The sequence below is a fragment of the Portunus trituberculatus genome, chromosome 28 (assembly GCF_017591435.1).
Source record: "Portunus trituberculatus isolate SZX2019 chromosome 28, ASM1759143v1, whole genome shotgun sequence".
Taxonomy (NCBI): Eukaryota; Metazoa; Arthropoda; class Malacostraca; order Decapoda; family Portunidae; genus Portunus; species Portunus trituberculatus.
This window is the reverse complement of record NC_059282.1, coordinates 5724770-5751852: the sequence shown is the minus strand read 5'-3', so window position 1 is coordinate 5751852 and position 27083 is coordinate 5724770. Positions and strand designations below refer to the sequence as shown.

Sequence of the window (27083 nt, the reverse complement as noted above, 5' to 3'; positions counted from 1 at the left end):
CTTCCCAGGCAAAGTATTAATGAACACATGAGCATTCTCTACCAAACTATGACTCACGTGTCTGGCAACGGTTGCCAGTGTAGCCATCTTGGCAGCTGCACTTGTATGGGGCAATGCAGGTACCTCCATTCAGACACGGCGCAATACACTGAGCTGTTTGGTGGGAGGAGTAGTCACTTACCTTGTAGTATGTAGTGTGTATGTGATGTTATTGTGAAGTGTGTATCAAGTGATGATTAAGCCAGATGGATCATCCAAAATTAAAGACACTTTAATTTTAGATAATCTTCTCAACTTTTTTTGGAGGTGATTGGTGCGCCCTAGTGGGCCCTATTTTTTGTTGCTCTTGACCAGTATCTTTCTTACATGAAGAAAAAAGTTCTATGAGACAATCACGAGCTGATATAAATCCATGGAAAGGCAAAAGGATAATATAGTAAATGAAGTGACAGAGTGAAACACAACAGAAATAGAAGAATGAAACTTAACAAAGAACTATGAAGTACTTGGGTTTACATATATACATGAAGGCATTTCTATAAAATTGATGAAGACAGACTATTCAAGACTGTGATGTTAATAAAGGGGCAAAAGAGAAAAACTTGTTTGTCAGGAAAAAGAGTAGATGGTAAGATATGATGTTTCTCAGTAAGTTATTAATTGGCAGTATCTAGAGACAATTATGTCACTCTCTGGATGTTCTTGGGAGAGTTGAGCACTGGAACTATACTAATTATGGGGATAAAAATTATTTTCCTCCTCATTATGATCATCATTAAAGAAAGACTCTATAAAGGAACTAACAAGGAAGACACAAACACAGTCAGAAAATGAACATACCATACTGGCAGTGGTCCCCAACATAACCCGGGCGACAGGAACACACATGGTTGGTGAGACACACACCACCGTTGAGGCAGCGACGCCCACAGTTTGAGACACAGGATGGCACTTCTGACCATGACCCATCATCCAGGCAGGTCAGTACTGATGATCCATTGGTAACCTTGCCTGATCCAAGGAACATTAATCATAGCTAAGCATTATGAAACAAAATAAAGAGTTGTCATCTAATAGAGCTAATTCATTCAAATTTTGTCATTTTATAGAAAACTGCAAGATCTGGTGTCTTGTTTGAGCTTTCTTTCCTTAAGAGGAACCTCAACCTTGTATATAATATTAGAACATACAAAAAATAAGCAGACTACAAGAAACTTGCACAAGAGAGCACTTAATGTTTATAGCTTAGAGTGAAAGTGCTATTCAATGAAGCTCACTGCTCCACCAATTCTCAAGTAAAACAGTTTAGTGGACAATATTGTCATAACCCAAAAGGAGAAGAGATGAAACACGCAGGAAGGAAGAATATGAGACAATAAACATAGAAAGAAGACTATGTAAAGTTTGTGAAACTCATCACATTCCCTTGAACATGCAAGTGCCTTTTAGAAATATGGGAATGTTGGGGATGCAAAAGAGATCATGCAACATAGAAACATGACAATATGATGTGAAGTTTGCACCTACAACCTGATATCAACAAAAAAAAAAATTATGTTCCAAACAACATAAAATGTGAGATCATTATGTAAGTCCTCACATCTCAACCTCACCTGGAGGACAGCGATACCTCACTCTGTCCTTGTAGTAGAATGACCTCCCAATGATCACAATGCCTTCAGTGTTCACTCTTGGTCTTCCACATGACACCTCTGCCAAAATCAAACAAGCTGGCTCAGTAAACACAGGCATGACTAAATATAATTGCAAAAGATCAATGTATATTCTTTTGTATATGATTATAAGAACTTCTATATACTTGTCTTCTCACTTGCTGCCATTTTTTTCAGTCTATTGCTAATAAAAATCCTCCTCAGATACTTGTATGCAGTTACATTTTCATAGACAACAATCTTTTTATCCATGCAGCTACTGGAAAGCCTCCTAAGATATATAAACAGGCAGACAGGCAACCAAATCATCATTGAATTATGAGTAAAAACATGAACTTAACACTACTTACTGGAGCATTTCCCTCTAACACGAGACCATTGGCCATTCTTCTGGCAGGTAGAGCTCAGGTCACCACGCATGATAAATCCATCCAGACAAGAGTAGAAGATTCGGTCCTCGTACACTTTGGGGGAGGTGAAGGAGAAGGACAGGCTGGCCATGTTGGGCGGTGCAGGAGGCTGTCCACAACTCACAGCTGTACCGCAACAAGTTATGAGATATATTAGGGGTGTAAGTGCCTGACGTTATTATAACATGTATGAAATGAAATCAATAAATACTCAGATTAACCATGAGTATGTGATAATTGCACAACTAAAAGTCTTTAACATTTATCAACATGATGGATACTAATAAAAGCAAGTACCTCATGCATTAAATAAAGCCAACATTAAATCATAGTGTTTCTCATACTCACATCCAATCAAATAAGAAAAAATAATGGCATCAAATAATATGGTGACAACAACAGCTAGCACACTCACGCTGGCAGGTTGGTGTGAGTGCCGACCATTCTCCCGAGACCTGGCAAGTGACCAAAGCTTCTCCTTGAAGCATATAACCTTCCTCACACCTGAACCTGACCTCCTCCCCAAACTGTGTACCAATACCCATTGCATATCCATTCTTGGGGGCCTTCATCTCTCCGCAATCCTTTCCTGCAAACACACAATAATATCAACTGGCAATACATTCTTCTCCTATTATACATGTAGATAAAATAACAAAGTATTAATATATAAGTGCTAATTTATGTTTGTTATTGTTGTGGCCACTTGTTCCTCTACAGAACACAAGAGCTCTGGACAATGGGGAAGGAGCACTCACGGAAGCACTGGGGATCATTTCCACTCCAGGTAGCATTAGCAGTGCAGGTTCTGACTGCTTCCCCAAAGACCTGGTATCCTGCATCACAGTAATACCATGCCTTGGAGTGCAGCACAGTAGAAAAGTAGTCCAGCCTTCCATTGCTAGGAACCTACAGAAACATTTCTTGGTTGCTGATTTATATAATACTATCTCAGGAGCTGCCTTGTGTAGGACAATCAGCTTCTTGTTCCTATATTTTTTTATACAGGTTGTTAAAGAAAATGAATGACAAATGTGACTTATTATCAAAAGAAAAGGAGCTAAGTGTTTGTGAAAAGAAAACACTGCACTGAAAGACATGGAGAGATTTGTAATATTAAATCACCTGAGTCTAATGATAAAGAAAAATCAATGAGATCCATTTCAATATGCAATCTAGTACCGTATTTACAATCACTTTTCATCAATCAAACTTCAACAGAAATGCTCAAAAGTAATTCACAATCAGTATATTTCATCCAAGAGTAGTAAGATGCTCCCAGTTACCTTTAGGCCACCACAGTCAACTGGCAAACACACTGGGATCTCGCCCTTCCAGGTACTGTCAGCGTCACACTCCACAGACGGGTTACCCACCAACATATAGCCGTACATACAGGAGTAGTTGGCAATGCTTCCAAAACTAAAGTGCTTGGCCGTGATCTTGCCATAAGGTGGCACTTCAGGCTCAAAGCAGTTCACTGGCTCACAGGTGGTACTGAGTGCAACAAAATACAATCACTAGATGTTACCTTACACTCCACAGACAGTTCAGTATTCATAATTGTAAGATCATATTTCCACTATAATAAAGAATTTGAAAGACAATTAATAATCTAAATGAACTATCCATTAACATGCTTTTTACATGACTATTACTTTATACATACTGATCATCATAAGCTTCAATAAATATCTTCTTAACTAGATAACAAGAGCATTGTTCCTGAACTGTTATTTTCTTTTAATTCCAACTTTGCTACACTGAAAGCTACCTCACAGAAATACAGCACAGCACAACTAACTTGAAGGAGTATTCCACATTAGAAAAAATGCTTAGCGCAAGTCTCCGAAAGGCAAGAATTTTGGTTTGACTACCCTTTCAAATACAAGACATTCCACTTATTACAATCACAATGAAAGTAATGGCACTACATTCCACTGCCAAGTCACTCACTTGAACTCCATCCATTGACCCTGATGGCAGAAGGCAATGGTATCTCCAGTCAGGTTGTAACCATAATCACAGGTAAGACTGGCAACCAGGGGCCATATTCCCTCATTCAGGAGCCCCTTACCATGTGGCAGGATGGGAAGAGTGTCACAGATCATTTCCACACAGACTGGGGCATCACCACGCCATGTCCCGTCTGCCTCACACACCTGATACTCTCCTCCTGCAAATGTGGGGAAAGTTTGGTTTAGGTATTCATCATTGTTATTAGTTTTGTTATTATAATCCTTATCTCTGTCTCTCTTTATACTGTATTGTGGTTTTGGGTTGTGAAAATAATTTGCATTAGTCTCCTAAAACTCTTCCCACTCCACACCACTCTTCTCATTTAAACCAAGCATGCTTTATGTCTATGTTTTGTTACAGAGCAGACTTTCACTCACTTATGTTGCGTTGTTCTCAAAACCAGGAGGAGAATGAAGGATAGGTTTACCAGTACCTTACCTTAACATCATTTCCTTTTCCAACTACTACAAAGCAAATTTAGAGAAGAAAATACAATGAAAAGTTAGTACCAGTTCCTCTACAATTACAAAACAGATTTAGGGAAGAAAATATGATAGGAAAATTAAATAGTTAAAAAAATGCACCTTGAAGCTCATAGCCAGGAGCACAGGAATAAGTCACGGTGGAGCTGTAGCCATACTTCAGGCCATGCTCTGCCACAGTGAAGTGTGTACTGATATTGAGAGGATTGGAGGGATGTCCACAAAGCACTGGAGCGCAGGTGGGTGCCTCGGAGCTCCAGGTCCCATCAGCTTCACACCGAAGCACTCCTTCTCCCTGCCAAATATAGTATGATATGAAATAGGATCTAATAAATTTTCCACTAAACACAAGAGAGAGAGAGAGAGAGAGAGAGAGAGAGAGAGAGAGAGAGAGAGAGAGAGAGAGAGAGAGAGAGAGAGAGAGAGAGAGAGAGAGAGAGAGAGAGAGAGAGAGAGAGAGAGAGAGAGAGAGAGAAGAGAGAGAGAGAGAGAAATGAAAGGGAAGCATAAAAGCAACACTTGAGCTAACATCAACCTTACCTGCATGACATATCCATCACGACAGGTATAGTTGGCGGCACTCCCATAGACAAAGGTCACAGCATCAACAACAGCATTATCAGGTAGACTTGGAGGCCCACAGGACACGCGTCGGCAACGAGGAGGTTCAGTCGACCATCTTCCAGACTCAAGACACACAGCCTTTGTCAATCCCTTGGCTTCAAAACCTTCATCACAGGCCCAAGTGACTTCATCATCTACTCTGTATTCTGATAGAAGAGATATATCTGCTGTATCTAGATCTTTATCATTCTTAAATTCCAATATATGTACAGTGCAGGTAACAGGAGGAAGTGATCAGTAGTATAAATTGCTAAATGTAACACTGACAAAAATATCATATAATAAGTCAATAAAGGTTAAGGATTTCATTGTTTTAATGTCCCCCCCCTGTACATTTTCAGTGTAAACTTGTTGTGGCACTGCCAAATTAATAAACCGTATATTATTATTATTATTATTATTATTAAACAAGCATATCATAACCTAAAAACCTTATCCACACCCTTGACGTACACTGGCTGTTCTTACCTTTTTGCACCATCCTACTTAGCTTCTTGTTCTTCTTTTTTTTACCCTTTTTGCCTTTTTTCTTGTTCTTTGGTTCCCGATGTTGTTGTGGGAACAAACTAAAGGTTTCAACTTCATCATCCACATCTTGCTCAACTTTCTCTTCTACAGCAGTCTCTTCTGAACAAAGAGAATCACTTAAAATCACAATGGTAATTTTCTGATGTATAGCTTTTAGATTCTATAAGAGAACCCTACAGATGATATATGTTTACTGACATGCCAGAGTTACAACATTCTCACCTTCCTCCACAAGGTATCCATTTGGAATAGATGCAGGATCAGGGCACAGGACAGGCTCACACATAGGTGCATTAGCCGTCCATCTTCCAGACTGTACGCAGGTACTCCATTCTGGCCCTTCCAGACGATAGCCTCGCTCACACTGGAATGTTACCTGAGGGGGGAAGGGATACCTATGGTGAGTAGTTACTTCGACTGTGTTTAGCTTCTTTCCTCAATCTTTAATCTTTGTCAGAAAAGTGGGCTGTCAACAAGAGGAAGTACACACAAGGTGAGCACTTGCTACTCAACTTCCATTAATGTTTGTTTACAATAAATCAAAGATAAAATTCAGAAGCATTTTGAAACACAATCCTTAGTCAAAACTTATCCTACAGGCACAGAAGCACAACCTGGGATCCATAGGTGGTGCTGTTGCCTTCCACCACCACATTGTCTCCCAAGGGTGGTGGCCCACAGTCAACTTGGATGCAGCGAGGGTGTATGGCATCCCAGCGTCCTTCCTGCACACAGTTGAGAACAGCCTGGCCCTGCATGTGGTATCCCTCAACACAGTCATAGCGCACTGTGCCTCCAACCTGCAGTGAAGGATTGAATTAATACACCAGATGCATGGAAGGAACTTGCATTTAGAAAAAAACAAGAGAAACCACCAAAAGCAACATAATTTTTTTGTTGTCCTTTTCCCTTGTTGATTCAAACAACTTGAGTTCTTCCATTTTTTGTAGAAAAACAAAAAAGAAATTTGGAAAGGCAAGGCACATTCATCAAAATGAGTGAACATAGCAAAAAGATATATTATGACATGGCTACAAACAATTGCTATAATGGTAAAATTTCATCTGTCCATGAGTATCAAAGCTGCCTCATACCTTGAGGTCCACAATGTCCCTAATAGCATGAGGAACCTCAGCTGGTATGTCACAGAACAGCTCCACACACACCGGCTGCTCCCCACTCCAATACCCATTACTCTGGCAGGTCCTGTAGGAGATACACTTACATGAGGAACACTAATGCTATATGTACATGCATGGACAACAAAAACTAATCAAAACTTTCAATACACTCAAGTGACAAGATGCTATTCAGAATGCATGAAATTACAAACATGCAAATATTCAATCTACACATGCAAGGAATGTCTCACCTGGTCTCCACTCCCTCCAGCCTGAAGCCTGAGTCACACATGTAGCTCAGCACTGACTGGTATGTGATGCTGTCCCCAAGTGTCTGTCCATTCTCTAGGTGAGCCGGTCTTGGGCACTCTGTGATTCTACAATATGGCTCAATGTCTGTCCACTCTTTATTTTCTTGGCAAGTTCGAGAGGCCACCCCAAAGAGTTCATGGCCTTCATCACACTCATAGTGGATGGTGGCACCCAAAGAGTAGTCATTACCAGTCACAGTACCCTGTCGAATCTTTATGGGGATTGGACAGGATACTGGATGACACTGAGGGATCTCGGCACTCCATCCATTTTCTGTGCACACCAGTAAGCCACTGGAGGCCATAGAGTAGCCATTGTTACATGTAATTTCCACCTCTTCACCATACTCAAATATCAAAGCTTCTTGTTCCTGATTTGCCAGGAGACCTTGAAGACGGGAAAGTTCTTTGCTCCTTCTTTGTCCTTTCTTACCCCTCTTGTGTGCTGGTAATGTATTCCTCACCACTGCCTCTGCTTGTGGCTCAGTTTTGATAGGGAATTCACTGAACTTCTTCCTGGTCCAGTTTCCATGTGGAATATCAGGTAATGCTGGACAGGTGATCATTTCACAGATAGGAGTTCTGCCAGACCAAGTCCCATCAGCTTGACACTTCAACACACCTTCTCCAACCATGTAGTAACCCTGATAGCAGGTATAGGTAATGTTGTGGCTGTACTCATAAACATCCCCAGACACTGCTGCATGCAAGGCCTCTTCGGGTTCAGGACAAGTAACTGGCTGGCAAGTGGGTGTACCTCCCATCCATACACCATCAGCCCCACACACCCGGTTGGATTGACCCTTTAATAAGTAGCCAGCATTGCAATGATAAGTCACTGAGGTACCATAGGAGCCATCAACATCATCTGCCACCAGATTGCCAAACTCAATCTGTTCTGGTTCAGGACATGTAACTTTTAGGCAGGATGTAGCATAGTTGCTCCATGTGCCATCAGCCTGGCACTCAGCTGAAGGTGCCCCTAGGAGCCTATAACCTTCCATGCATGAAAATTTCACCTCCTTGCCAAATGTATATTCAGTGCCAGAGATGTATCCATGAGGCAATGTTCCAGGGTCCCCACATACAATTGGATTGCACTCTATTACTTCTCCACTCCACTCACCTTCAGAGCTACAGGTCAACAGTGTGCTCCAAGAGGATGTGGTGAAGCCTTCCTCACACTCATAGCTCAATGTCGTAAAGGCAGTAAACTCTGTTTCACTTGAGTTGTATGTAGCATGCAATGGCTTGGGTGCAGGAGGGCATTTGACTGGGACACAGTAAGGCACGTCTTTATTCCAATGTCCTGTTGCATCACACAGAAGGGTAGTCTCCCCTACAGCACGAAAACCAGGGATGCACCTCACACTTGCATAAGATCCAAAAGACTCATCAGTCACATAAACTACTCCATTAGTTGGTGCTTCCAGAGTAGTGCAATTCAAAATGTCACAACGTGTTGATGAATCTGACCAGGTGGCATTAGCCTGGCAAACTCGAACACTGCTTCCCCTGAGCAGATGCCCTTCATCACACTCATATGTGATTTTGTCAGTGAAGAGGAATGACTCCCCAACAAGTCTACCATTACCCAGGAGTGGTGGAGCACCACAGCTCACCCTCTCACAAGTTGGAGAAGGAGAACTCCACATTTCATTTTCCAAACAGGTTGCTTTCTGTCGGCCTTTCAGTTCATATCCTGCTGAACACTCATACTCCACAAGAGATCCACAGGCGTTATCACTGCCAATCACTCGGCCATTGGGTATGCTACTTGGCAAGGGTTCACAGTAGATAAGGTTACAAGAAGGTTCTTCCAGGGTCCAGAGACCATCCACTGTGCAGGTTCTGAAGCGAGTGCCATTTAGTTTATAGCATTCTTGACACTCGTACTCAATCTGGGAATCAACATACATATTACCCTCATATGCTATGTATCCATTGATTATAAGTGGTGGCACTGTGCATGTAACTGCCACACATCGTGGCCGAGTTCCATTCCAAAATCCGTAGCCATCACAGTACTGCTCGGTGCTCCCTTCAATGACAAAACCAAAGTAACAATCATATACTGCTACAGAACCAAATGTTGTTGATGACACTTCTACAGTGCCATTGCCAATTGGCAGAGGCTGGCCACAGTCCATCACTTGACAGGTTGGCAGGGCCCCTAGCCATGTTTTGTCAGGCTGGCATAAGAGTTCAAAATCATCTCCCTCGAATGTGTAGCCCTCATTACATACGTATTCTGCACGACTATTTACGCTCGAGCCAGTGTAAACAATGTGGCTGTTGGGCACTACAGGAAGTGTGGAGCAATACTCTTCATAGCAGATTGGTTCAGGGGCATCCCACTCCCCAGTCTCAGTGCAACGGCGGCGGCGAGCACCAATGAGCTTGTAGCCAGGCTGACAGTCATACTCCACCTCAGTATCATAAAGATTATTCTCTAACACTTCAATCACTTCCTGCTGCTGCTGCTTCTGGCCAATTGTCAAGCCTCCATTAGTGTTACTGATGGTGAAACTGTCCTCTGCTTGATTTAAGTCATTGACATCAAAGTATTGCCCATATTCACTGAAGCCATCAGAAGATTGCCCAAATTCACCAAAGCCATCAGAAGACTGACTGAAGATACCAGTTGATTGACCATAATAATCTGGATCATGAGTCTGGCCATAATATGCTTGACCTAGATCATTTGACTGAGCTGGCTCAGGGAAGTCTGGGTAGTCTTCCTGTTCACCTGGAAACAAAATGGTTTGCCTCTTGTTTCTCGGCACAAGACCTTCTGATTCAACTACAGGGATGTTGAATAGGGCAGTGCTGGGCGGTGGAGGAGGATGATAGGACACATACACAATTCCATACTGGGGTTTGGGAACTGGAGGACACTTTATGACTCTACACTCAGGGACATCTCCTCCCCATCCTGCTTCAAACCCATAACTGATGCAGGTGCGAGAGGCAGCACCATGGAGGCTGAAGCCCTCCTGGCACTTGTACTCTGCAACATCATCAACCCGCCACACATCGCGCTCTGGCAAGATGCCATGGGGTGGCACCTCTGGAGTAGGGCATGGCATAGGCAAGCAAGAGGACCATGGACCATCCCACTGCTCATCATCACCACAATTGAGTGCCTTGGCCCCCACCAACTCATAGCCACGATTGCACTTGTACACAGCAGCTTGGCCAGTTGTCCCATCTTCACTCCATGAGGCACGTACCTGAAACACATATGGCCTTCCATTACTAACTATAAAAACACTTGTGATCATACAGATAGGCAAGAGTTTCATGGATATTTCATAGTTTCATATTATGTATGTCTTGTTGCACATGCAATGTGGAAATTACAATCATATGAAAAGAATATCTAATGGTAATGCAAACTTTTTCCTTAAATCCTTACTTGTATAATGTAATGTAAAACTCATCAAAAGATATCAATGTGAACTGGCAATAGCCACTAGCTTACCTTTACCAAACCATTCTCAACTGGTGGTGGCTTGGGGCACTTAGGCTCGGTACACTTGGGCAGCGGGACGGACCAAGTGGAATCTTCTTGACAAGTAATGAAAGGATCACCTCTCAACTTGTAGCCTGGCTCACATCTCACCACTACCTGCTCCCCTGGCCTCACCTCTGCCCATCCTTCCTCAATGTACCCATGGGAAATACTGTCACAAAGAGATACACTGGTTAGCACTTATGAAAGGACATGCAAGACAGGTGAGTGACGGGAAACACTAATCACATTGTTTCTAACACATACTGAACACTAATTCATGATATTACATGCTATTCATGTGGAATCCAAGAGTTCCTTACCTGGGAATCTCACCACATGTTCTGGACTGGCACTGTGGGGCCTCACCATTCCACTCACCATCCCCACCACAGACGAGAGTGCTGGGTCCATCCATCTGATAGCCCTCCTCACACTGGAACTTGATCTCATTGGTGGGCAAGTATTCCCCAATCCTAGTAGTAACCTGCCCATGAGGCCCAGCACTCAGGTTTGGACACATGATCACTGTACCACAAAGCCATAATATAAATCAATCAACTGCAATCATTATGTAATGGTGAGACAGTCAAAATTAATAAAAATCCATTTCGGCTATAATTATTATCATGTTACCATTGAAATGTATTTTTTTAAGCTTGCTCATTATTTCATTCAATAGTATCTTTTTAATAAATATATACAATAAAAAAAGAACTCTTAATTGCAGTAACATGCTATACAGTACTTAATAAAATTCCTTGGAAGGATGAAGCTGCAGAATATAAGAAGTATGAGAGTAGTTACAGTGTGTCAGTACATCTTGCATCTGACATACATCAAAATTGCTGGGGGGGGGGGGCATCTCACCGTCACACTTTGGAAGCTCATTGCTCCACTTGCCATCAGCTTGACAAATGCTCCTGTCCTCCCCTATAAGCATAAACCCAGGATTGCAGGTAAACACAACAGTGTCTCCATACTTGTAACTTCTCCCCTCAACATACCCATTGGTCAGATGTCCAGGGAAGCCACATGACACAGCTGTGGAATGATAAAAGGTGTCTTAACTCTGACCTATTAGCTACAACCCATATGCTAGTTGTTTTAAAATATTCATCTTTTAAATCCATATATTTTGACATTCTTATCAACTTGAAATGGTTACAAGGATGAGTGATAAGTCAACTCACCTCGGCACTCTGGCTCTTCCCCCGACCAGCTGCCATACACCAGACAGGTCCGCTCCCTATCACCTTGGTATCGCTTGAAGCCTTCATTGCAGCTGACTGTGGCAATGTCTCCTGCCTGTGTCCCATTTCTAGTCAGGGTGCCATCCTGAGGTACTCGGGGCACACCACAACCCCGGCAGAATGTTGACACTTGAGCCTGTGGATGTCATACCACTTGGTGACATGATTATAAGATTAGGCATGAGACAAATGAATGCATAGATTGCCTTCCCTGAAATGAGTAGACAGTGCTGGAGTCTGTAAGAGAAAATATAGGACCATGGCAAGTAATTTTCTTGAATGAATAAAATTTAATTCACCAATACTAAAACCTCAATATTTGACCTGGTACCAAATACTGACCTGGCACCAAGCCTTACACTCACCATAACCTGGCCCTTGATGCCCCACTGGAAGTCTGGCCAGCCGACCACTGACCCGACATATCGTTCACATTGGTGGAAAATGTGGCGGACCTGGTGATAGGGGAGCACCTCAGCCCACAAGTTGACATGAGTGAGCTGGCCCACATAGCTCTCCTGGGGGCTGTACCCACCACCCCGCTGGTCCTGCTCCTGCCCCAGCACCAGCACACCATGCCCTGAAGGTTTGAAAATTTGACTATTCAAAAGAAAAACTAAATGAAGTGAAAAAACCAGACTGTAATAATTATATACACTAAAAATAATAGTTTTATTTTCTTTCAGTGTTTTTTATTATCATCTATTTTCCTGTTATTAATGCCTTTTCAGTGGTTATCCGCATCAAAATCAACTGATGTTTAATACCTTAGTTGTTACTATTTTGTATTAGTAATTTTCTAATTAATACATACACCAAAATCAGCAATTCTTCAATGTCTTTCTCTCCTACCTTCAATAGAAGTGCCATTTGCTAGACCAGTGCCACTGTCAATCAGGATTCCATCAAGGTAGACGATCCAGGCACCATCAGCTGAAGTCCAGGTGACACATACATGGTGCCACAAGCCATCATTGATCCGCACGTCAGTGATCTGCTTGTCACCATTCACATACAGCACAAACCTGGACAGGATACAAATTTGTAGCCAGAATGCAGTAATGGTTAGACTATCTCTTTGATATACAGCAAGATGATACTACCTCAACAGTTACTTTTCCACTGTTTGCAAAGTCATTGTTAAAAAATACCAGCATTGAGCTTTGCCAGCCTCCACTCACCCACTGTAGTCTGTGAGAGTGAGTGCATTATCATGAGAATCTGTGGCGTAGCTGAAAGGTGTGCCGTAATTGTTCAGGTCATCAGTCTTCATCCATAAACACAAAGAAAACTGCAGAAATAAAAGAAATAAAGAAATATACACTTTTCAAGCCCATTGTTAAAACAAAAGTCAGATGCTGGCACCAACACAACACTGAAAGGTAAATATCTCATGAAATACCCACACTGTCCAAAGATTGTGAGAAGCCTTCCAGAGACACATAGTCTAGGATGCCAGATGAGGGGAACTCCAAGAAGAAATCAGTGGAGATTTCTGAAAATAAAGAAAGAATCACTACTTAACATTGTATGTATCAGTAACTAATGTTAAGCAATTTACCGATGCTATTCACTTCTTATCTTCCATAAAATAACACCATAACATTTTCCAAGTCTTACCATTCTCACACAGTGTACCAGAGAACCCAGGTGGACAGGTGCAGGAGAATGCACTGATTTCATCAAGACATGTGGCACCATTCTGGCATGGCTGAGAGGCACACTCATTTATGTCCTCTTCACAGGTGGTTCCAGTGTATCCTGGTTCACACACACACCTGGAAAGGCAAAATCCTAAACATTTTTGCAATATCTTCTTTAATGTCTCTACAACATCTTATTCTTTCTGAGCTGTACAGTGATATTAAGAGATCGGTACACACACACACACACACACACACACACACACACACACACACACACACACACACACACACACACACACACACACACACACACACACACATACACTAACAAATTAGTGTCCTAAGCTCCTTACTCACTTGAACTCATTGACTTGGTCCAGGCACAAGCCATGGAGGCAAGGCGATGACTCACACTCATTGATGTGAGTCTCACAGAAGCGACCAGTATCTCCCGGAGGACAGAGGCAGGTGAAGTCATTAAGGAGGTCCTGACAAGTGGCACCCTCAGCACAGGGATTTGCAGCACACTCATCTATGTCTATGTCACACACCTCACCTGCAAGAAAGGTTATACCCTCACTAACTCCAGACATCTCAAGTACTTACAATTGACCTATGCCTTCAGTATTTTGTCTTGGCAATCTCTTAATCAAGACATACTTCAAGCTAGCTATATTATAAAATTCTCACAGACCAAATAAATACTAGATGAAATTATCAGAATAAGATCTCACTCACCTGTGTATCCTGACTCACAGACACACTTGAAGGCATTTATGAGGTCAACACAAGCAGCACCATTCTGGCAGGGGTCAGAGTCACACTCATCAATGTTTACCTCACACTGAGGCCCTGTGAAGCCAGGCAGACAGTTGCAGTGGAAGCTGTTGAGCTGGTCAGTGCAGGTGCCATTGTACAAGCACGGTTCACTCTCACACTCATTGACCTCAGTCTGGCATTGTTCACCTGAAGGGACAGAAAGCACCATATATGCATACCCCTTACAGGAAAAGTACCTTAGAAACAATGAGATGAAAGTTTTCACTTTATCCACACTATTCATGCAGCCTTTCATATCTATATAAAAGTTGTGTTGAAGAGCAGCTCACCTGAGAAGCCGGATGAGCACTCACACGCATAACCAGAAGTCATGGAAACACAAGTGGCTGAGTTAAGGCAGGGTTCACTGAAGCAGTCATTGATGGGCACTGTCTCTAGAGTGTTGTACACAGCCTGCAGGGACACAGATGCATCAAGCAGGAGGTACCATAGTACCAATAGTCAAAAGATATTAACAAGAGAAAGAGAAGCTTTCATAGGAATATAGAGCTGTGATGTCAAGAGATTATTGAGTGAGCACCTGGTCATCTGGGGACACTCCATCACACTGGTACATGGAGGCAGTGCCACGGTCCGGGGTGCTGCCTCCTCCTGGACATCTGCAAGAAGTCATTGCTATGTCATCTGCTTACCAAGTAGCAGCAACTGTCAACTACATGGTGACAAAAAGGAAATAGAAGGCGATTCACTAATCTCAAGTTCTATCCATGTTCCCACTGACCTGAGACACTCCTTCTGTCCCTCCTGTTCCTGGAAGTGCCCACGGGGACAATGGTAGCAAGGTTCCAGCCCTGTGTTTGATACCTGCCCAGGAAGGCACATCGCTGCAATACAACAATTTATTACTATTTATTGTACAGTACATGTAAAACATGTAATCTTGAATTGCATTAATATTTCAAGTAAATGAGAGATAAATTACTATTTGATTTACTAAACCATATTACACTACATAGAATAAATTCTGAAAAAATTGCATATAAGAATACATTATATTTAAGAATACTAAAACTATAAAATCATTTCATTCCATACATGTGTCTTATTACTTATTGAACTATTCTTCATGTGGATTATTATTCCCATCCAAGCATAAATTTCCCAATGAATGAGACTCACGGCGACACTCGTCAATGACCCAGGTGCCACGGCGCCAGGTGGTGGTGCCATGGGGACAGCTGGCACAGGAGAGTGAGGAGTATTCATCCTGGTACTGGCCTAACTCACAGGTGGTGCACGGCTCAAGGCCATCCTCAGAAAATGTTCCAGGCAAACAATGAGCTGCAAAAAATGGGTGAATAGGATGTAAATCACCAAAAATGAAGGTTTGGCTATTGTAAAATAGCTGCAATAAAATGCTACTAAATACTTAGATACTCGTATTTACAGTGAAAACTACAAAGAAGGCAGCTTTGCCATAAAACAAAGAAGTGCTCCCAAACCTTTGCAATCAGCACCACTCTTGGCATTGCTGGCCTTGGTGGAAGTGTTGGCAGGACACACAAGGCAAGACACCTGGCCTTCCTCTGGCTGGAAGGATCCCTGGGGACATGGCTGGCACTCCCGCAAGATGACATTGAAGAAGGTTCCCACAGGACACTTCACTTGGAGGAGAGAACAAAAGAGCACACTTAGAATATTCCTAAAGCTTGACCGCCTGCAGGGTAAACCATGATAGCATTTCCTTTGATTATAAATACACTGTTATTGACTGACTGATTATCCAAGAAATGAGACATTATTGCAGAGACTGATTTCCATTACTGGGAATACCCAGAGGCTAAAAGCAACAGACCAGTGATTACCAGGTCACAAGCTCAATTCAGTTTTTACTTATCCGATTTACATAAAAAAGCTGAGCAGTTTGGTAATCTTAAGCAATAAAGATAATACGATGTTAAAACAAAGTTAAAGGAAGATGTGAGGACAGGAGGACAACCAATACTACAGCCAGTACTGAGATGTCAAGACTTACCACACCTGCCCCCTTCTCTTGGAATACTGCCAGCCTCACACACATATTCTATGTCTTCCCTCAGACGGATCACTGCCACACGTAACTGCTGCTCTCCATAGTCCAGGTCGAGCTGTCCTGACTCAGCAGCCTGCAGTAGCTCTCCAAGGGCCTCCTGAAGCTGGTTGGAAGCCCCTGACCCATGACCTTAAGGAGATTATTGTATATCAACTGAGGAAATCTTTTGTCACTCACCAGATCTGAAAAATTCAAACAAATGCAGAAAGGAAAACTACTTTTTATGATAAAGTGAGGTTTGAAGTAACTGACTGGACAATCCTGCACAAATACCTCTCAACATGACAATGAAACAATGCTTCTTAGTAAAACAATCTGATACAGTGTACACAAACCTTGTACTTTGAACTGCAGCTTGAAGGCCTTTTTTGTAATACTTGGAAGCTGCTGGAGATCATCAGGGGAACCAGACTCCACACTCTGGCTACTTGTGATAGAAGAAGAGGAGGAAGAAAAGGAGGAAGAGAAGGAGGAAGAGGAATTTGTCGAGAAACTAGTAACTCCAAACTTTCCTCCAGCCAGCTCTTGCAAGGCTCTAAGTTTCTGTTCACCAAATTTCTCAGAAAAGGCTGTCAGGAAGTCCTCAGAGGAGAATGCACCATTCTGTGCCTTGAGGTTAGCCAGGAAGGAGGCAAACTGGACTGAACCAATATCAGACCCCATAGACCGCGACACAATATCAATGAGCGGACCAATCTTGTTGCTGTCAGTCTCCTGCACCATGGGAGAGGGAGTGGTGGTGGTCTGACCTTCACCAAGGAAAATGTGGTCCAGCGAGAATCCAAACTGTCTCTTGTGTCGTGTTAAGACTTCCAGGTCCTCACGGTTGATGAATTCCAGAGCTCCTCTTCTGACCCTCTTGACCTGAGTATTGGCACTGTCTCGGATCCAGTACTTCCAGCCAGGCTCCAGGGATTCGTCAAGGACAAAAGGTATGGGAATGGACCGTTTTCTCCTGAAGAAGTCAACTGAGTTGAATTCTTCTTCTGCCTCAGATAGAATTTCTTCACACACTGCCTCCACTGCTGCCACCTCACACACCACATCCTCATTGCACATTGAGTTCAGGGCCTCCTCTAGTCTCTGTTCCAGCTGGTTCTCCACCTAGAAGGGAAGTTTTTCTTTATGCTAATAGAGTGTTTCATTGTCTTTTGGTGTTATTAAATATAGACTCTGGTTTTGCTCTCTCTCTCTCTCTCTCTCTCTCTCTCTCTCTCTCTCTCTCTCTCTCTCTCTCTCTCTCTCTCTCTCTCTCTCTCTCTCTCTCTCTCTCTCTCTCTCTCTCTCTCTCACCTGTCCCATAAGGAAGATGTCATCACACACAGAGCCATCATCCTCCAGTGCTAGTTCTCCTTCCTGAGCAATGCTGTTTGACACTGACGTCACTGAAGGAGAAATCACGTCAAAACCCTTCTGTCACTATAATACCACTTTTCATTACATTTCCACACCAGCCACAATGTCTGCTTTTGGATTGTGTTTAATTTCTCCTTGTGTTAACTAAATAGATCCTTAAATATCTTCTTATAAATCATTAAATGGAGAGATATTTATTCTTTCTAATCTACCTGAACAGTCTGGGAATGGAATTGGGTTGTCATCTGGGAGCCAAACACCATCATAGGCACAGAAGTAATCCTGCTGTGGCCTCATGGCAAAGGCATAGCCATCATAACATGTGAGGGTGCAGAAGATGGCAGACGGGTTCTCAGTACAGTTGGCAGCACCATTGATGGGATCTACTGGCAGTTGGCAGGCATGCTCTGTGAAGGGAAGAAAAGCATCAACTCTTATCTTCTTATTATTTGATAAATAGGGTTCAAGATTTTAAAAATCTGAATTGAGATTTTCATGCCCTACTCAGAACTGATGAATAAAATGAGGTTGACAAGCTACCAGTTGCATAAGAACTACCGACTCAGCACAAAGCAGGGTTGGTTTATATTAACAAGAAACTGACTCTTTTGAATATCACTCCTGCAAGAGGGGAGTTACTGTTACTTACTCTGCACAGTGATGGTGATGTTGCATACAGCTGTGTTTCCTGCCTCATCCACAGCCAGGTACTCCACCAGCGTGTCACCTTGAGGGAACCGTCCTGGGTCTAACGACCTAGTAACCTGAAGTGGAAAGGTTACAATCACATATCTCATTCTTAATTACATGCTGAATTCAACAGTACACAAGGAAGTGATCTAAGCAAGGGAAGAAATGAAAGAGAAGCACATGTAGCTACTATACTATATTTCAAGAGCAATTTGTCTCCCCTTACCTGGACCTCCTTGCCTGAATTGTCTGAGAAGATTGGCTCCTCCCAATACACATCAACATCCTCTTCATGGGAAAGGAAGATGGGTGGTGACTCACACCAGTCCACCCTTGGGGCCTCCTCATCTTCCCAGCCACAAGGAGAGAGAGAGAGAGAGAGAGAGAGAGAGAGAGAGAGAGAGAGAGAGAGAGAGAGAGAGAGAGAGAGAGAGAGAGAGAGAGAGAGAGAGAGAGAGAGAGAGAGAGAGAGAGAGAGAGAGAGAGAGAGAGAGAGAGAGAGAGAGAGAGAGAGAGAGAGAGAGAGAGAGAGAGAGAGAGAGAGAGAGAGAGAGAGAGAGAGAACCTTAGTTATTGAGTTAATGATAAGAGCTTCTTTTTCATTAAATTGCTGCATTATCACTTGTGAAATAAATTACACAACATAAAAAATCTACTGTAGTTAGAGTTTAAGACCAAGAGGGAGACTATGAAACAAACAGGCCAACAGTACAATGCTACCAATCTCTCCGGTCTCATATGAACCAAACCAGTAGTCATGATCCCACACAATGCATCCTCCCTCACCCAAAACTGTGATGGAGAACTTGCATGAGGCTCTGTTGCCCATCTTGTCCTTGGCCAGGTAAGTGATTGTGTGTGTTCCAATGGAGAGCTTCATGGGCTGGGTGGTCACAGGAATGGACGCCACTCCCACATACTGATCCCCTGCGTTGTCTGAGAGATAAACAAATGTGCTATAGAGTAAATTCCGTACCATAAGAGGCACTTCTGATTGGGAATGAACTCTTAATATGGAGGTGTTAGGTACAGTAACTCAAACACCAGGACCAAACACCTTATTTATCTATTTATCTATCTACATACTAGGCCAGACAAAGCACCATACATCCATACACACACCATTCACACTCTATGCTTTATTAGTCCTTAGTGGAAAGGGATTTATTTACACAACACAATATTCATCCATCAGAAGCCACTCCAAGATTCATACTACACCATATCATAATTTTTTTTTTTTTCACTCCAAATACTATCTCCTATCCTCCAAAGATCCATATCATTATTCTAAAAACCTTCTAGACAAACCACTTACTAGTACATGCTATTTCAGTAATACAAGTGACACACCTGTGATGTGTGGGCCATCCCAGCGGACCAAGGCATAGCTCTCATGGGGCTCTGTGGCCACCGTTTTGTTGGCAGGACACTGGATGACAGGCGGGGTCACATCTCAGGAGGGGATAAAAGGAACAAGTAATTAATTACACAACAATGTCTAGGAAATGCACAGAAACTTTCAGCAAATAGTAAAAGCACTCCTACTATATGTAAATGGAACCATCAACTACTAAATGACTGATGAACTAACTAACTAATGGTAGAATGGTAGAAAAAACTAATTAAAGTCTTCATCAAACACTTCACAGCTGAATCACCAAGGTCACACAACTCACCAACACATCTGGTGGTCTTGCCCCTAGCAGACCATACACCAAGGCTGACACAACTGGTACTCCTTGGCCCAGTCAACTGGTGGCCTGGGTTACATGTGTATTCACAGTTGATGCCATACTTGGGTCTGGGGGATGAGCAGGAGGCTGGGCTGACTCTCCCATGATGAAGAGGTGGCAGGCTGGGACAGAAGATTGCTGTGGAATAGGAGTTTTTTTTTATCATGGGCACAATGAGTATGTGTAGAATGTAAATCCTTGTCTGTGAAGAGGATTTCCAAATTCAAGGATAAAAAATATCACAAAATTATGCTGACATGAATAAATAAATTAAAACAAAATTCTCAATCAGTTTCTTGTCCCTTGTGTAATCATATCATGATAGACCATACAACTGTCAGACTTCTAATTATGCCAAAATATTGATACTACATGAAAAACTGTAAAACTTGTTGCCTTACGTTTGCAATAGGCAGGGATGCCGTCCCACATAGCTACTGGCAAGCAAGTCCTGACCTGTGAGCCCACCAGCTGGAACCCGGGATCACAAGCAAAGGTGCACTCAGTGTCTATGGTGGGCTGGTCCTGGGAGCACTGCACAGTCCCATTGGCAGGGGCATGGAGCTCCTGGCATGATTTCACTGTTCAATAAATTAAAATTATCATTAACACTGAGATAATCAATTGATAGCCTCCATGGGTTTCAGGGAATGATATAACAACATATCAACATATACTATTGCAGTAAAAAAAAAAAAAAAAAAAAAAAACAGAAGCATTGTTGATACTGACTGACACAATGTGCATCACCACCGCTCCAGACCCCATCCTCGCCACACAGCCTGATGGAGGAGCCCTGCAGTGTGTAGCCAGATTTGCAGCGGATGCCACAAGCTGCATTCACCACATTGCCACATGTCTTGCGCACAAAATATCCATTCTGAGGTGGCTTGAGTACTGGGCACTGCATCACTGGTAATGGAGTAAGTAGATTTTGAACACTCCTTTGGCTGTCAGAGGTATCTTCCATAATTATACTCATAATATGAATTCAACCATTTTACTAAACATGGAAAGCTGAAACAATCATGACTAAATATTTCCACCTTCTATTGTTGCTTCATTGTCCATAATAGTAAAATCATCTTTATACTGCCCATTGCAATGTCTAAATAGTTTTACTCACTGGTGCACTTCATTCCAATCTGAGTGTAGCCACGTTTACAGTAGCACTGGTGGCGAGAGGTGGACCCTGAGGAGCTCAGCATATTGGGGTCTGGACACGGCAGGCAGGTGGACACATCCCCAGGGGTCTGTGTGTTCTTGTACGTGCCAGCTGGACATGCTGTGGGTGCATATCAATAGTAGTGGTGAATAAAACAAAAATATTTGAATACATATACATTCACATTCCTCACCATCATTATTATTTCATCTTCCATTCCAGAGGTGGATGAGCAGTGTCCAACAATCAGGCTTAAGAATCACAAGCAATCATGAGGCAATAAAAGCCAACACACTCACCCCTGCAGTCACCACGCAGACCTGTGCCATAGTAGCCCTCACGGCAGGCACAGGCATAGTGGCCCGTGTGAGTGCCACAGGTACAAGAAGCATAGATGTCACAACAGTTGTTCAGCTCTCCACCCTGGCACAGCTTGAGGCATGCACGTCTGTCCTGCTCCATGTATACACCGCTGTGCAGATCTAGGCAGAAAGAATCCAAGTAATACATATATACTACACTATATAATTAACTTAGAGATGGATAAAACATTCTTTTTTTTTCACCATTTTCAGGAAGGAGAGATAAAGGATAAATTATTTGAAGTAAATTACAGATAGCTAGATAAATCAATAAAAGATGGGGAAAGAGAAGAAACATTGGGAATACAATGAAGGAGAAACTACAACATATTCAAAGGAAGGGATTAGACAGAAGAAAACATATAGAGCAACAAAACATGATGTCATACCCTTATGCAGTGCTCTCCTTGCTAATGCCTCAAATTCCTCAAAGGAATCAAGGATGTATGAGTGTTCCTCCTTCGGGACAGAGGCCATGTCATAAAGCTCCTGACAAGTGAGAAAATCATATCACTTTGAGGCAGAATGGTTAACTTGCTAAGATTGTCCTCTGACAGCTTACTGTTAGCAACTGATCCTCTTTTTTGTGTTTATGTTTGTATAACACATCTTATTTCTTGAGGAAATGTGCAAAGCCAGTTTTGCAACTAACATTATCAGTATCAAATACTACCATATCTAAAAATGAAAATTAGAATTAAACTGAAGATGAATGTATAAAATTCAGCTAAATAACCATAGCTCGTTAGGTATACATACACACCTTTCCCTTCCTCTTTACACACACACTTGCTCTATTTCTCACCTTGACATTGCCATTCCGGATGCCAAACGTAAATATCCGGACCCCTCTGGCTTGCAGGAAGGCAGCAGCAGGCCTGGGGTCCCCACCATTACTGTAGCCATCAGTCACCAAGAAGACTGCCTTCATAGCATCAGGTCTGGCAAGGGCAATGATGCTCTGGAGAGAGTAAATTGATTGATCAGATTAATCATTTTACAATGGTGGTTATTCTTTACTAACATTTAACGCACATGAATTGTTAAAAGAGGAAGTTAATGATGTCTTTTATAAGTTACAAAAGTACTAATGTTGCTATAAAGTGCTATGTGATTATGGGAAGGATGACATCAAATTACCATATTGTGTAACACTGAGCTGTACCTCCATTATATTCAAGAGGTCTAGTTGAAGTTATACAGGTTTTAAGAATGATTCTACGATTCAAGTAACAAAAAATAAATAAAAAAAATTAATATAATTTCTACATTACTGACGAGAAAACTTCAGAATCAAGCTAATCATCAGTATATGATAAAAACAGTTATTATGAACAGCTAATAATAATAACAATAATAATAACAACAATACTAATAATAATAGTAACAACAACAATAATAATAATAATAATAATAATAATAATAATAATAGTAACAACAACAATAATAATAATAATAATAATAATAATAATAATAATAATAATAACCTGAGCCTCAAGGAGTGCCCCAAGGGTGTAGGTGCCGCCCCCGGAGTATCTGATCCTCGGAAGCTCCCTCTCCATCAGTGAACATTTGTGGTTTTGTTCTGAGGCCTGAGTCACGTGGTCAATATGACGAATTACCTGCGTGATAAGGATAGGTGAGTAGGTTACAGGTGGTAGAGAGAAAGGGAGGGAGGGAGAGAGGTCAACTAGGGAGAGTTAGAAGCTGGAAAGTGGGAATAAGACGAAGTAAAAGATAAGAATTAAAGCACTTCAAGGGTAGACAAGAAGAGTGTGGTGGGAAGGAAAAAAACGTAAATTAAAGAGGATGACAAAAGTGAGAGTGACACTATTTCCTTCTGAAGTAACACGAAGGAAAAGAATGGAGAACTATGGGAAAGAAAGGGAAGAAACGACAAAGAAAATACTGACATTCACGAAGAGGTAGAAAGCGAGAGGAAGAAAAACAATGACGTCCGCGCCGAGGATTAGTAGAAAGATAGGAGTAGGAAGGAAAGAAAGGAGAATTACACTTTTCCTCACCTTGTGTTTGCTGGAGAAGGTGATGACAGCCACCCTCGTCTGGTTATAGGAGACGGCGAAGTCCGCTAAGAGTTTTTTGACGAACTTGATCTCATTGAAGAAGTTTTCCGCCCCAACTGAAGCCGAGGCATCCACCAAGAAGACGAGTTCAATGCGTTGATTGGGATACTGAGGGTTGAGATAATAGATACATACATCAATAGATAGATAGATATAGATAAATAGATAGATATATAGATGGATAGATAGACTGACTGACTGATAGATAAATAGATAAGTGAATGGATGGATACTGCATTGGAGAGAGAGAGAGAGAGAGAGAGAGGGGTGAGAGCTATTTTGTCAAGAGCGAAGGTAAAATGAGCTTTCGAAGTTTCGCCTCTCTCTCTCTCTCTCTCTCTCTCTCTCTACGTAGAAAACATTGTATTGCTTCTTCCCTAGTACACGCAAACATACACAGAATACTAATATAAAACAAAGGTCATAACGAGCTTGACTCAGTCCTGTAAAAATGCAACCAAAACATTACTAATAGGTTAAACACACACACACACACACACACACGAAAGTTCCTTCTTCCCATCCGCATCATAGACAGTACTCAGAGCAGGCTATGAGAGGCGGCAAGATAAGAGCAGAGTGATGGATGGATGTGCTGCGTGGGTCTAGTGCGGCTGACACATCTGTTTAGTGTTGGCGGGCGGAGCGGTGACTGCATGGAGGCGCCGCTGGCACTCCTCACAACTCTCTTCTTTCATAATGGTTTCCTTACTCTCTCAGATGGGATTTTGTCATTTTGTTTGGCAGCGTTTATTCCTACGTGAAGTGTCAAGTGTCGGGTCTTCTACGTTGTTCTTCCTCCCTCTTCCTCCTCCTTCTGCGTGCGTCCGTGTCTCTCATGATTATGGTGTCTAATTGCTAATGTTAGTTTTATTTTTTCACTGCTGCAATGAAATCTTATGCCAAACAGAGGGTTTTGCACCTCTTTTTTAATACCACAATGTCGAGAGATGTGAATGATAACTACTACTACTATTACTATTACTACTACTACTGCTGCTGCTGCTGCAGTAAAGAGCAGAGATCATGAATTTGAGCAAGAGATGAGAACATGGCCAAAGAAGAGAGCGTATCCTTTTCATTCAAGCGAGGTATCAAGAGCTTATTACCGAGTGCCCGCATGGGGTCTCGCGAGGGAAGCGTGCAGCCGTCGTGGTCACGTAGAAGAGGAGACAGACAACACGTGCATGTCAGGAGCGCAAGGATAACTGTGAGTGCCCGCATTGGAGTTAAGGAGACTCATTCACCCCCTTCTTCAGCTTAGATACATTTACGTCAGTGGCCAATATAAGCAAAAAAGACTGCCGTAAGTGTTTCTGTTGGTAGAGAAGTGATATTCTTTATGTGTGACTTACTGTGTTGATAATACATAAGACGCTCACCTTGGTAATGATTACTGGTGATACATAATATAATAAGAGGAGGAGGAGGAGGAGGAGGAGGAGGAGAAAGAAGATGGAGGAGGAGGAGGACGAGGACAAGGTCTAGGTGTATATAGATCTTGGACGAGGAGGACGAGGACGAGGACTAGGACGAGGTGAAGATGAAAAGATATATAGAGTTAGTACATAGATACACAGGCCACAACAAATCTTGCGGTCCTCACCAGAGAGAGAGAGAGAGAGAGAGAGAGAGACGGGCCCATCCACAAAACTGGCGATTCCTTAACTCCCCTTTTAAACTCATGTAACCTGAGCCCACCGATCCCTCCTGACTCTTACCCCTCCCCCCATTTGTCCCCCTGTCTTCTCCCCTCCCCTCTCCATCTTCCTCCTGCCTGCCTTCTGATGGCCTTAAGAAGACGAGGGGTAGTTTGTTGTTTTGTCTGTCTGTCTCTCATTTACAAGTCTACCATCTTCCTCTCCTTCGTTCTTTCCCACCCAGTCTTCTAAAAAGTTAAAAGTATGTTTCTCTCTCTCTCTCTCTCTCTCTCTCTCTCTCTCTCTCTCTCTCTCTCTCTTTCTTTGTGTTCCTTTGTGTTAATGTTATCTAAGCAAGGGGAAAAATACTATATAATTACTGGCTTTGTTTTAACGGTATAATTAATTGTTTTTTTTTTCTTATTTTTTGCTTCTTGATATATTTCTTTGTCATTGTTTACTATTATTATTATTATTATTATTATTATTATTATTATTATTATTTCGCCTCTTTTTCGTTTCTTCCTCCTCCTCCTCCTTCTCCTTCTCCTATTTTGACAACTTATCCAACGAGTGAAAACGTATGTAGATAATGTTAACAATGTCTACTTATTCTCTCTCTCTCTCTCTCTCTCTCTCTCTCTCTCTCTCTCTCTCTCTCTCTCTCTCTCTCTCATAACACGAATAAAAAATTTATATATGAAGGTTACCTCATAGAGAGAGAGAGAGAGAGAGAGAGAGAGAGAGAGAGAGAGAGAGAGAGAGGGCAAGCAACATGAAAACGCAAATTGATATAGACAGCTCGTGCAGTAAGCAGTAATAAGAGAGAGAGAGAGAGAGAGAGAGAGAGAGAGAGAGAGAGAGAGAGAGAGAGAGAGAGAGAGAGAGAGAGAGAGAGAGAGAGAGAGGTGGGCGTGAGCGTCATATGGTTCCTGAGGTCACTGTTGTTGGGGCAAGAAGGGAACAAGCGACCACTCTTTTTCCCCCAAATGTTCTTAATTAAACTCAGAGACGTGAAGTAAATCAGGGTGAAGGTTTGAAGGAGGAAGAGGAAGAGGAGGAGGAGGAGGAGGAGGAGGAGGAGGAGGAGGAGGAGGAGGAGGAGGAGGAGGAGCAAAGAGGCTGATGAAATTAATGAAAGAAAAACGCAGGAAAGGTAGAATCATTTATACGAAAAGGCAAATATGTAGAAGAAAAGAATAAATATGATGGAGGAGGGGAAGAAGAAGAAGAAGAAGAAGAAGAGGAGGAGGAGGAGGGGGAAGAGTAAGAGGAGAAAAGGAGGAGGAGGAGGAGGAGGAGGAGGAGGAGGAGGAGATTAGTGAGAATATTTATGTGCAAGATTTTAAGATTTACCCCTCAAATGAGAGAGAGAGAGAGAGAGAGAGAGAGAGAGAGAGAGAGAGAGAGAGAGAGAGAGAGAATATGATCAACTTTTATAAAACCTACACGAAAAAAAAGAAAAGTACATCTGATTATGATTTTTGCTTTCTTCCTGTTTACATTTTTGTTGTTAGGTTAGGTTAGGTTAGGTTAGGTTAAGTTAGGTTAGCTTAGGTTAAGGTTAGCGTAGGTCAGGGTTTGGTTAGGCTAGATT

The 27083-nt window shown here is 42.3% G+C and overlaps 1 protein-coding gene across 3 annotated transcripts in view; it reads right to left on the bottom strand.

Moving 5' to 3' along the window:
* Positions 1-27083, bottom strand: part of LOC123510035 (sushi, von Willebrand factor type A, EGF and pentraxin domain-containing protein 1-like) — a 34418-nt gene that overhangs the window by 3134 nt on the left and 4201 nt on the right. For 2 of the 3 annotated variants that reach the window (XM_045264769.1, XM_045264770.1), the window contains exons 2-49: positions 23787-23954; positions 23250-23384; positions 22568-22723; positions 22152-22251; positions 21700-21882; positions 21362-21520; positions 20968-21147; positions 20637-20816; positions 20179-20373; positions 19853-19954; positions 19286-19435; positions 18726-18847; positions 18459-18573; positions 18022-18216; positions 17747-17838; positions 16789-17557; positions 16397-16582; positions 15864-16025; positions 15541-15702; positions 15143-15245; positions 14942-15020; positions 14691-14814; positions 14320-14547; positions 13939-14137; positions 13556-13713; positions 13342-13430; positions 13117-13226; positions 12788-12960; positions 12301-12515; positions 11876-12071; positions 11553-11726; positions 11006-11210; positions 10653-10854; positions 7109-10401; positions 6831-6942; positions 6351-6536; positions 5959-6112; positions 5677-5835; positions 5125-5354; positions 4687-4879; positions 4040-4259; positions 3370-3580; positions 2842-2992; positions 2499-2672; positions 2024-2209; positions 1614-1712; positions 841-1011; positions 58-153 (exon numbers count right to left, since the gene is read on the bottom strand). In XM_045264769.1, the coding sequence (XP_045120704.1) occupies positions 58-153; positions 841-1011; positions 1614-1712; positions 2024-2209; positions 2499-2672; positions 2842-2992; positions 3370-3580; positions 4040-4259; positions 4687-4879; positions 5125-5354; positions 5677-5835; positions 5959-6112; positions 6351-6536; positions 6831-6942; positions 7109-10401; positions 10653-10854; positions 11006-11210; positions 11553-11726; positions 11876-12071; positions 12301-12515; positions 12788-12960; positions 13117-13226; positions 13342-13430; positions 13556-13713; positions 13939-14137; positions 14320-14547; positions 14691-14814; positions 14942-15020; positions 15143-15245; positions 15541-15702; positions 15864-16025; positions 16397-16582; positions 16789-17557; positions 17747-17838; positions 18022-18216; positions 18459-18573; positions 18726-18847; positions 19286-19435; positions 19853-19954; positions 20179-20373; positions 20637-20816; positions 20968-21147; positions 21362-21520; positions 21700-21882; positions 22152-22251; positions 22568-22723; positions 23250-23384; positions 23787-23954 (11401 nt within the window). The remainder of the gene's footprint in view (positions 1-57; positions 154-840; positions 1012-1613; positions 1713-2023; positions 2210-2498; positions 2673-2841; positions 2993-3369; positions 3581-4039; positions 4260-4686; positions 4880-5124; positions 5355-5676; positions 5836-5958; positions 6113-6350; positions 6537-6830; positions 6943-7108; positions 10402-10652; positions 10855-11005; positions 11211-11552; positions 11727-11875; positions 12072-12300; positions 12516-12787; positions 12961-13116; positions 13227-13341; positions 13431-13555; positions 13714-13938; positions 14138-14319; positions 14548-14690; positions 14815-14941; positions 15021-15142; positions 15246-15540; positions 15703-15863; positions 16026-16396; positions 16583-16788; positions 17558-17746; positions 17839-18021; positions 18217-18458; positions 18574-18725; positions 18848-19285; positions 19436-19852; positions 19955-20178; positions 20374-20636; positions 20817-20967; positions 21148-21361; positions 21521-21699; positions 21883-22151; positions 22252-22567; positions 22724-23249; positions 23385-23786; positions 23955-27083) is intronic. The other variant, XM_045264771.1, reaches the window with a different exon arrangement.